The sequence below is a fragment of the Ruditapes philippinarum genome, unplaced genomic scaffold (genome assembly GCF_026571515.1).
Source record: "Ruditapes philippinarum isolate M1 unplaced genomic scaffold, ASM2657151v2 ctg904_1_1_1_1, whole genome shotgun sequence".
Taxonomy (NCBI): Eukaryota; Metazoa; Mollusca; class Bivalvia; order Venerida; family Veneridae; genus Ruditapes; species Ruditapes philippinarum.
Window position 1 is genome coordinate 310552 of NW_026852177.1, and position 10691 is coordinate 321242.

Genomic DNA, 10691 nt, shown 5'->3' on the forward strand with positions numbered 1-10691 from the left:
ATGTCAGGTAAAAAGAAATATTGTGCCGTATATTCGTGACTTTTATGATGCTATATTGAGTAAATGTGCATAATTTACATTGTCTTGGGCACAATTTGTTACTCGGGACTTGATTTCATGGTTAACCTGGTCCACGAAATCCACGAAAATTAATCCCCCACAAATAATACGTATTTCACAGTTATACGCTGAAATCATTCGTCCCGTCAATAACTACGTATTCCAGAGCTATAACATAGATTGTGATCTATTTACTGTAAATGTACTTAAAGCAAAGAAAAAAAATTTTGAAATTTTTTTTTTTTAATAAAACATATTTCCCTCACTGGAAAATGAAATAACTTATACAAACAGGTATTATAAAATTATTTCAAAGATTCTGCCTACAGTTAATATTCAGTACCAAAGATGAAGATCATCCTACTGGTGTTATGCAGTATTTTCAATGAGAAATTTAACGTATATTCAAATCAGATAGACCTAGGTGAAGTTCTACGAATGGAGAGTTTATTCTGCAGGGGTCACAGATATTGTTTTGCTGAGAAATATAAAGCAGATGATCCAGTCTCCGCACCATATATGTCTTTAATACCGCTTGCAATATCGAAGGGCTTCAAAAGGAACTGTTGTGAAACAAGATGTAGCTGTGATTTAGACAGTTGTATCGCAGACGATACTTGTTGCCCAGATGCCGATGACAAATGGCCCACGTTTTTTCAATCTAAGGTTAAGCTGTTTTGTATGTACCCACAATTACGCCCATACAGTAAATTATACCCAAATTCGAATACGACCGTTCAGATATATACGCGATGTCCGGAGTCATTTGACGCAGGAAGTGAAATATTTCATAAATGTGAAAGTAAAGAATTGATGGATAAACCGGACACTTTTGTCCCTGTCACAGACAAGAAAAATGGGGTTACATATAAAAACCGATTTTGTGCACTTTGTTACAACAGAAGCGAAACCGATTTTATAAACTGGAGAGCAAGAACCGAGTGCTTCAAATTTAAAGGTACATCAGGACCACCAAATAGCTTTCACGAAGTATTTGAAACAAAGGAATGCAACGTATTATTTGAAAGGCCGTTTCCTATGGTTTTAGATGGCATGCATTGTCCGCTGGTTATAAAAGAGTGTAATGTAACCGGACTTTGGAAAACATATGAGCCATTGCTTGAGATGGCGTGCTTATCATACACTAGAATTTTCAATTTAAACTACAACAATGTATTCTGCTACTTATGCAACACAGGGGATACTGTTTCGCCATCAGTGTGTAAAGTTAACGACCACATTGTCAACTTCTCCGACCTCTTGAAAGTGAAAGATATCAAGCCGACGCCAGACGTATGTGGGCCTAACAAAATACACGATCCAGTAAAGGTACAAACTTAGTTTCTATCGATATTGTGTGCATTTGAAAACTATATATTATATTCAACTATAAGGGTTTGAGTTTAGGATTTTGTTATTACCCCGTTGTTCGAAACTAAGTTAGTCCTATTTTTTGTTTTCCCTCCATCGAGACCCATGTTAGTTTGGGTAGGGTAGTGAGGTAGGTAGGTAAAATATTTTTATTGAACACACAAAATGTATTATATAAATGTATATCGATTCAAGGTTTAGAGACAAAGTTTAAAAGTTTTATTAAATATGAATATTTAATATGTTTATTTACAATGCAAAGACATGACACATATATAATGATGTTTTATCACACCAAGTTTACATGTATAAATGTGAGTAGCGGCCGACCAACGTATACAATTAATTGTCTTTTAACCCTAAAAATATTTCATGCTTAATTTATTAAAAAAAATCAGATATACGTAGCGTTTATCAATCTATTTTAATTTGTGCTTGTATTTATTGAAAATATTCGCAATTAAGCCTTAATCTTTGTAACTGGGTCTATTTGGTGTGACTCTAAAGCATTCTAGATACGGACCTCGGACATAACAGTTAGAACACCTTGACAATTATTCATAATATTCCCGGAATTAATAAAGCAAACTAAACCACGTGACTTTATGTTAATAGTAATGCTTTATTTCACGGCTGTATTTATTTTTACATCCAACGGAAAATATAGTCAATTTTGGATAACTATGAAAAAATATATGTGACAATCTGAATCAGTTACAGAATTTCCATTGTCAATAACTAGAAATGTAAATCCCAAATATTGTCAAGCGGTATATGTACAATTTGTACTTTCGGTTTCTAAAACATATGTAAATATAATGTACTGTACTTTTTCCTGCAAATGCAATGACCAAATGAGAAAATGCGAGTATATTTTTAGTTTGTTTACTCAACTAAAGTACAGTTTATGTTTATCAAACAAGCAAAGTAACGTGTTAAGTGTCAAATTATCATTAGAAATATAAATGTTAATGTATTTTCCCTGGTTTTAATTCCATCTGTCACATCATAAAAACTTATTTCGTTAATTATTTTATCGATATCTTAGTTTTTATTTGATTTTTTTACAGAAAATCTGCTATGAAATCATGTGCAAATTTCCCAAAATACTTCAAGACGGCAAATGTGTTTATCATACTGAATACATAGGCGGAATAACATATGTACTGGTTCTAAAGTTGATACCTTCAGACATAATACAGTTATCTGATACCGTCGTTAACAAGATTGAAGAAACTTTTCGAGATTGGCTGACGGAGAAAATTGGCGCAGCTTCAAGCGTTTATCTCGAGATCAAAGCAAAAATAAACTCTTCTAACGAAACCAGTGAAAATATTACACATTTTATCATTGATGTTCGCGTAACTTGTGATGTATTTCCTCCGTCTAAAACCGATATTATTGATTATATGCTGTCAGTTAAAGACGTATCAATGGAGACATTTGTGTCAGGTAATCTTGTGAATTACACGATGGTCCTACTTGCTTATGAAAATGGATTAAATCCTTCATTATACGACCCAACTCCAGGACATACGAAACTCGTCTTCAAAGATGATTACCAGCAAAGGTTTCCACATATTTATCTTGATCTTTTATATGCTTGCCCCTTCGTTAGATTAAACAGAAGTATTTATTATATAGAACGAGAGCAGCAAGTTGTCACCATCGCAATCTTAAATGCCGCCATCAACACGTATAGTGTTGTTCTTCAAGGTGAACATAATGAAATCTCACACCTCTTTATGTGTATCCAGACATACAAGGACGTTATGAGCCCGTTTATTGAGTATAATTTTTGTGATGAAAAAGTTTCCTTTCAGTCCATCTTATCGCTAATATGTATCAGTTTATCTCTAGCGTTCGCCCTTGTAACACTCTTCTTTTACCTAAGATTCAAGAGACTGAAGCACACACAGCCCGGTATTAATAACATAATCTTGTGTATAGCATTGGTAGTAGCACAAGTGTTATTTCAAAGTGGAGATCCTTGTATCATATCAAAGGAAGCTTGTAAAATTATCGGTATTTTCATACATTTTTCCTGGCTTTTTCTGATCTTCTGGATGAACATTTGCTGTATTCATATGGTCCGCGTTTTCAGATTAAGTCAGATTAGGCAGACCTTTTACAACACCTCTAAAACAACATTTATTTATTTCTTGTACAGCTTTTCAGCCTCGTTGATTCTGGTGATTGCCAATATTATCGCGGCCTTAAATCGAAGCAAAGGGATTGATATTGGATACGGCGGCGCCACGTGTTATATAAACGATAGGTCTATGATCGCGTACGCGTTCGCGTTGCCGGTGGCCGCTATAGTTGTCATCAATATTATTCTCTTTATTGTCGTGATGGCACAGCTAAGAAACGTCCCAAAGATACAGAGCGACAACGACAACCGAAATTTCGTTCATATTTACGCCAGGCTCTCCACCCTGACTGGCGGTACCTGGTTGTTCGGCTTTGCCAGTTTTTTTCTAAACGTTGATGCATTGGACTATATCTTTCTTCTACTTAACGCTCCGCAAGGTTTGTTTCTGTTTTTCGCATTTGTCGCTAACAAACGGTCGCTAAAATCATTGTTAAAAAGGGACACAGATGACAGGGCAATCTCAACGATGACTTCTACCTATAAGCATGGCTAAATATATATTTAAAAAAAAAAACAAACAAAAAAAATCTGATTTGTAGAAAACGGAACAAACATGGCAAATACATTTGTTTTTACAAAAATGCATTTGGAATGGCATGTTTTGATTTTATTGGGTTGTTTTTTTTTATTTTTGAACATTTGTCGTCAAGGTACAAAGGTCAACAATATTCACAAGCAACAGTATGTCGCGAGGCATCTATTTCTTACAAGCAAAAACTCCACCCGGGACAATGTGTTTATTTTTATAAGCAAAAACTCAACGCGAGACAATGTGCGAAAACGTACCACGATGCAATTTGTTTATTTTACTTGCTTAAACTCACCACGGGACAATGTGTTTAATTTTACAAACGAAAACACACCACGGGACAATGTCTATTTTAACAAGCAAAAAAGTAGAGCAGGACAATGTGTTTGTTTTTACAAGCGAAAACGCACCGCGGAACAATTTGTTTATTTTTACAAGCGAAAACGTACCGCTGAACAATGTGTTTATTTTTCTAGCTAAAACTAGCCACGGGGCAAGCGAAAACGTACCGCGAGACAATGTGTTTATTTTTACAAATGATCTCAAACGTAATTTTATTCTCCCTTCAAACATTTGTCACGTAAATGACGTTAACGTCTGTAATTTATCCTCTCTAATTAATGTTTGTCACACGACTCGTACCAGAATGTGACCTATCACACAAGCGTACCTGAATGTGGCCTATCAGCAATGTTCATGTGTCGAACAGTCATGTCATTGTCGATCGTGCAACTTTCAAATGTCTTGCAAACTGATATTCATTATGCTCACATTCTAACATGGCTAAGTGGCGGCGTGGCCGAGTGGTTAACGCACCGGACTAGTAATCTAAGGATTGCTGACCGCGTGGGTTCAAACCCTGTCAGGGGCAAGCCGTTGTTTCCTTGAGCAAGAAACTTTACATTCATTGCTTAGTACGGGTTGGTTCCAAGAATGGATTGTTTCAATAAGCTTATAGCTTCCAACACAATCGAACTAAAATAAATTTGTATAAACAAACATGGCTTAAGCGTGAGTTCTGATTTCACTTTGATTTAGCTGCAGCATCATTGGTAATCTTTTCCTTATGGCAGATTTATAAAAAAAACTGCACACATATATACGAATAATTCACAAAATGAAACCACAAGGTATTGGTGCAAAGAGCGCACGAGCAAATCATGACGGTGGCCTTGGTTTGAGCCAGTTGTGTCATAATAATAACATTTGTGGGTGTTCGCCCTGCCGGCTCGGGCTTTAAATTGAGCCCTTTTGTTTTGCAAATGTTAATGCCCCGTAAAAGGTAGATTAACTTTTCGTGTGTTTTGTGTTTAAATATATGTTGTGAATAATGCATAATAATGCATACATACTGTAGATAAATGGTTCTGTTCTATGTTTGCCTTTCCTTAAATGTGATTTATTGATGTTATACTTTGTTTTTATTTGTTAAAAATGCGCTCGTACTTCATATAAGAGCATGTACATAACTTTTGAGGGTGAAAATCACTTGAATAAGCATTAATCTGACTTTATACACTTATTTTGAAAAGATAATTCTGTGTGTATATCTGTGTGTATTACATGTATATGTGAAATTGGTAATAAAGTGGTTACTTTCCAATTTTTGTATTTTAAATTCGTAATAATATGCTAATATGTTTTTAGGCTTGTGTGTAAAATTCGTAATAAAATTGTTTTTACATTTTTTTTTGGCATCTGAGCCATTTTTAACCTTTGAAAATGGATATGGGTACCTAAACTTGCAAGTTGGGTATGTATCTTAATTTCAATCTGTACTAACGGTTTGTTCTTTAAATTTAAACACTTATTTAATAATATACAAAGAACATGATATTGCCAAGTATTAAACTGTGCCATCCATTTTTCTCAGATAGTTAAGTGTTGTAATCCCATAACATGCAATATTGCACTCAAGTCCAAGAACTATTTCCTATATAACTGGAAAAAATGGATGACATAGTTTATAACATGGCAATTTCATGTACTTTGTATAAGTAATTGTGAAGCCATAAGTACAGTTAGAACTTAAGATAGATCCACATTGCCAGTTTAGTTAACCATGTCAATTTTCAAAGTGCTTAAACGGGCAATAACTTGGGGAGAATGGAAGTCATAGTAATGTCACTTGCCACGATAGTGTACGGTATTTTTTATTGATAAGTGTATAACTTATGAAGCCACTGCTACAGGTAGAACTTAGACATACTATATCTTATATCCAACTAATCAGTTTTAGGTTTACCTCGACAGACAGATGGTTCAATTACTATATGCCCAGGAGCATATGAAATTCATCAGATTTAATAAATTAAACATTAAATAATATAGCTGTAAACGGATATTTGCCACCCCCACTCCCTACAGATGGTTGTTTTTTTGTAATGGCTGCCATTTGCCCCCTCATATATTTGAAAGGGAAACATTGCTAATATAGCAGTTTACAATTATTATAGAAACAAGTGCTTCCAACTATAATTGCAAAAGGTAGACTTCACAGGGTGTCACATATAATGTAAAATACAAAATCTGTCAAAAATGATTTTTTATTAAGAATGTAGAAATCAAAATATTACATAGGACTATATAGACTTTGTGTATAGGTATAAATTCATGGTAAACAAATAACCAATCACTAACGCACAAGTCATTTATAACTTAACAACTCATTTATAACTCCGCCAAAAACCCTTTATAATTTCACCCCAACCCTTTATAATTTCACCCCAACCCTTTATAATTTCACCCCAACCTTTATAATTTCACCCCAACCCTTTATAATTTCACCTCAACCCCTTCAAAATTGTCAGGACTTAGACTTTGAGAGGAACATACATCCTTGTAAAATATCATTACCCTACAAGACAAATGGTAAATTTATACTCTAAACACTGATGTACTTGTTATTGAAGAGTATATTCCCAACTATTATTTTAATGTGAAAACAAAACCCCTAGAATTACAGTTAATTCTAAGCCACACAATTCCAGGACTATGGTTAAATAAAGATGACTACTTTGTAACAATTATGTATATTGTATTACCAAATATTATTATAGACTATATATAGTGTGTGACCTTGCTATGTCAAAATACACAAATATGCAAGTCTCTACATTCAACATTATTTTCCCTTGTATAATTAGGAATAATCAATTTGGGGAAAAATATTTCAATTGGAATATAACAATAATAATTAACCATCAATCTTCTTAAGATGAAAATTGTAGTATTTTTTTAAGAAAAAATAAAAATAATGAAAAAGGATTCTTTTTTATTCCCCTCTGCTTAAATTTAATTACCAGAGTTAGTGCTTCATTAAACCTCAATCTCTAAGCTTATCAGGAAATATTTTTGAAAATTTTGGCTTGTGAATAAACTTAATTCCCTGCTATATAAAGAATGGCATCAAAACATGTATGTTAATGATTGTAATAATCTTGAGCATAATAAATCACAACTTTAGTGAAGAGGCAGTAAACAAGTAATATACAAATTGATACTTAATCTAGATTTACAGTAAAACCTCTGTAAAGAAGTCCACTGTAGAGCAACCACTTTTTTCAACAAGAGGGCCATGATGGCCCTGAGGTCGCTCACCTGTATATAGGCCCCCCAACCCCCCGCCCCCCCCCCCCCAACGTTGCAGGGCCAATTTAACCCAAGGGCTTTTATTTGCACAAACTTGGTAGACACCCATAAGAAGATGTTTCATGCTAAACATCTAAGCTCTTGCTCATTGGGCTTTTTAAAAGAAGATTTTTTTTAAAGTTTTTACTTTACACATATAGTTAAAAACAATGACACCCCTGGGGCGGGGCCAGTTTTGACCCCAGGGCTTTTATTTGAACAAACTTTGTAGACACTTACTAGAAGATGTTTCATGCTTAATATCTAAACTCTAGCTATTTGGGTTTTTTCAAAGAAGATTTTAAGTTTTTGCTATACACATAAAAAGATAATCAATGACCCCCGGGGCGGGGCCAATTTTGACCCCAGGTCTTTTATTTGAACAAACTTTGTAGACACTCACTAAAAGATGTTTCATGCTTAATATCTTAACTCTAGCTATTTGGGTTTTTTCAAAGAAGATTTTTTAAGTTTTTGCTATACACATATAAGGAAAATCAATGACCCCCGGGGCGGGGCCAATTTTGACCCCAGGGCTTTTATTTGAACAAACTTGGTAGACACTTATTAGAACATGTTTCATGCTAAATATCTTAGCTCTAACTCTTTTGGTTCTTTAAAAGAAGAATTTTTAAGTTTTTACTATATGCATGTAGGGAAAATCAATGACCCCCTGGGGCGGGGCCAATTTTGACCCCAGGGCTTTTATTTGAACAAACTTGGTAGACACCTATTAGAACATGTTTCATGCACAATATCTTAGCCATAGCTCTTTGAGTTCTTTAAAAGTAAATTTTTTAAGTTTTTACTATATGCATTTAGGGAAAATCAATGACCCCCCGGGGCGGGGCCAATTTTGACCCCAGGGCTTTTATTTGAACAAACTTGGTAGACACCCATTAGAACATGTTTCATGCTAAATATCTTAGCATTAGCTCTTTGGGTTCTTTAAAAGAAGATTTTTTAAGTTTTTACTTTATGCATATAGGGAAAATCAATGATCCCCCGTGGCGGGGCCAATTTTGACCCAAGGGCTTTTATTTGAAGAAACTTGGTAGACACTCACTAGAAGATGTTTCATGCCAAATATCTAAGCTCTAGCTCTTATGGTTTTTTAAAAGAAGATATTTAAAGTTTTTTCTTTCGGTTGCTATGGCAACCAGAGTTATGGAATTAAATTCTTTGAACAATTTTTAAAGGTGACCACCAAAGGAACATTCCTGTGAAGTTTGTATGAAATTGGCTTAGTGGTTTATGAGGAGATGTCATTTAAAGTAAAAGTTTACGGACGGACGACGGACGGACGCCGGACGAAAAGCGATCACAAAAGCTCACCCTGTCACTTTGTGACAGGTGAGCTAAAACAGTTTCATATTTTGAAGAAAGTAAGACTTCACAATGAATTTAAATTGTTTACTTCACCTCTCTGTCAAGCATCCACCTCTGCAGCGACCACCTCTTTACAACAACAGTATCATATTTTCACAAAGAAAGACTAAATTTTACTTCTGTAGGGCAACACCTCTCAGCCACAACTGTATTTTTTGGTCTCCCACAGGTTGTTGCTCTACAAAGGTTTTACTGTATATAATTATCCAAAATAACGAATACAATAAATAAAACACTTATCAACATCTGTATCTCGGGTTTTACTGATCTTATTTTCGTCACATCATGACATGGAATATCCCTTTAATGAAGGTTTCCCATTAAAATAACAAGATTTCAATATAGGAACAATAATGTGTCTTTGATCAAAATGCACTACATACATTCAAAATAATTTACACACTCTAACCCTATTACACTACACACAGGAAATATACATATCTGGCACTCCATACATCATCACAAGTACTAGAAGCTAACCTAGAAACAAATAACTTTATTTGAAAATATGCTCTATCTGAGGACCAACATCATTTTATCCAAAGAACAATATTTAACACCATTAGTTTATCTGAGGACTAATGAGACAACCAAAAATGAGGATAAACATTTTATCCAAGACCAATAATTAGACAAGGACTGATAACCAGGATCATCATTTTATCTAAGGATCGACATTGAGGGCAAATATTTTATTTGATGAACAATACAGCCGACTAATATTTTATCCAAGGAGCAATCATGCAGAGTATTTTATACAAGGGCCATTAATGAGGACTATTATATCATACAAGGGCCACAAATGAGCAAATATCTCAATAATATTGCCATTTCAGTACACCAAATATTAAATGAATAAAGAATACATGTTGCATAAAGCAATGAGGTAAAGCGCTTGAAATGTAAATGTAGAAATGTTACAAAAAATAAAAATTGTTAGAAGGATATTTAAAAAAACTTAACATGACAAGATTTTCTGTAAAAATAACAAATAAATGGAGGACAATGACAAAACAAATAATATCAGATAAACATCAATATCATGCATGGCTTTTTGGATTAAACCTTGAACAAAAATCTATGAAATTACACAAAGGGTAATAACTCATTAAATCAGTTGTAAAATTCCCTCATTTGTTACTTACAATGTTAAAAGATACCAAATAATTGAATTTAAGAGCTTTGCATTTAGACTAGACTTAATCTAGTACTTTATCACTTTAAAGTTAATTTACATGTACACTGATACAGAATTATGAAATAATATATGTAAGTACAAATCATTATGAACTAAAAGTAGACTATACAGGTGCAATAACAACATACATTGTATGTTACTAATACACAGTTTAAGAATGTGATTAACAATGGCATTCTAAATTTATGGATCATGCATGTTTTTATTTCTGTATCAAATCATTATCTGCCCAATTTCTTTATTAAATTTGATAGGATTTGACATTGTAAGAGACCATATGAATTGTAAGGAATTTAAATATCTAAACACAAATCTATAATGGAAATTATCACAATGAACATAATGAAGCAACATACAAA

General features: G+C 33.8%; 1 protein-coding gene across 1 annotated transcript; it reads left to right on the forward strand.

Moving 5' to 3' along the window:
• Positions 1-350: 350 nt before the first annotated feature.
• LOC132751656 (uncharacterized) lies at positions 351-5718 on the forward strand. The gene is made up of 2 exons (XM_060741869.1): positions 351-1389; positions 2502-5718. Exons 1-2 carry the CDS (start codon positions 409-411, stop codon positions 4077-4079), a joined length of 2559 nt encoding a protein of 852 aa, XP_060597852.1. The 5' UTR covers positions 351-408; the 3' UTR covers positions 4080-5718.
• The last annotated feature ends 4973 nt before the right edge of the window (positions 5719-10691 follow it).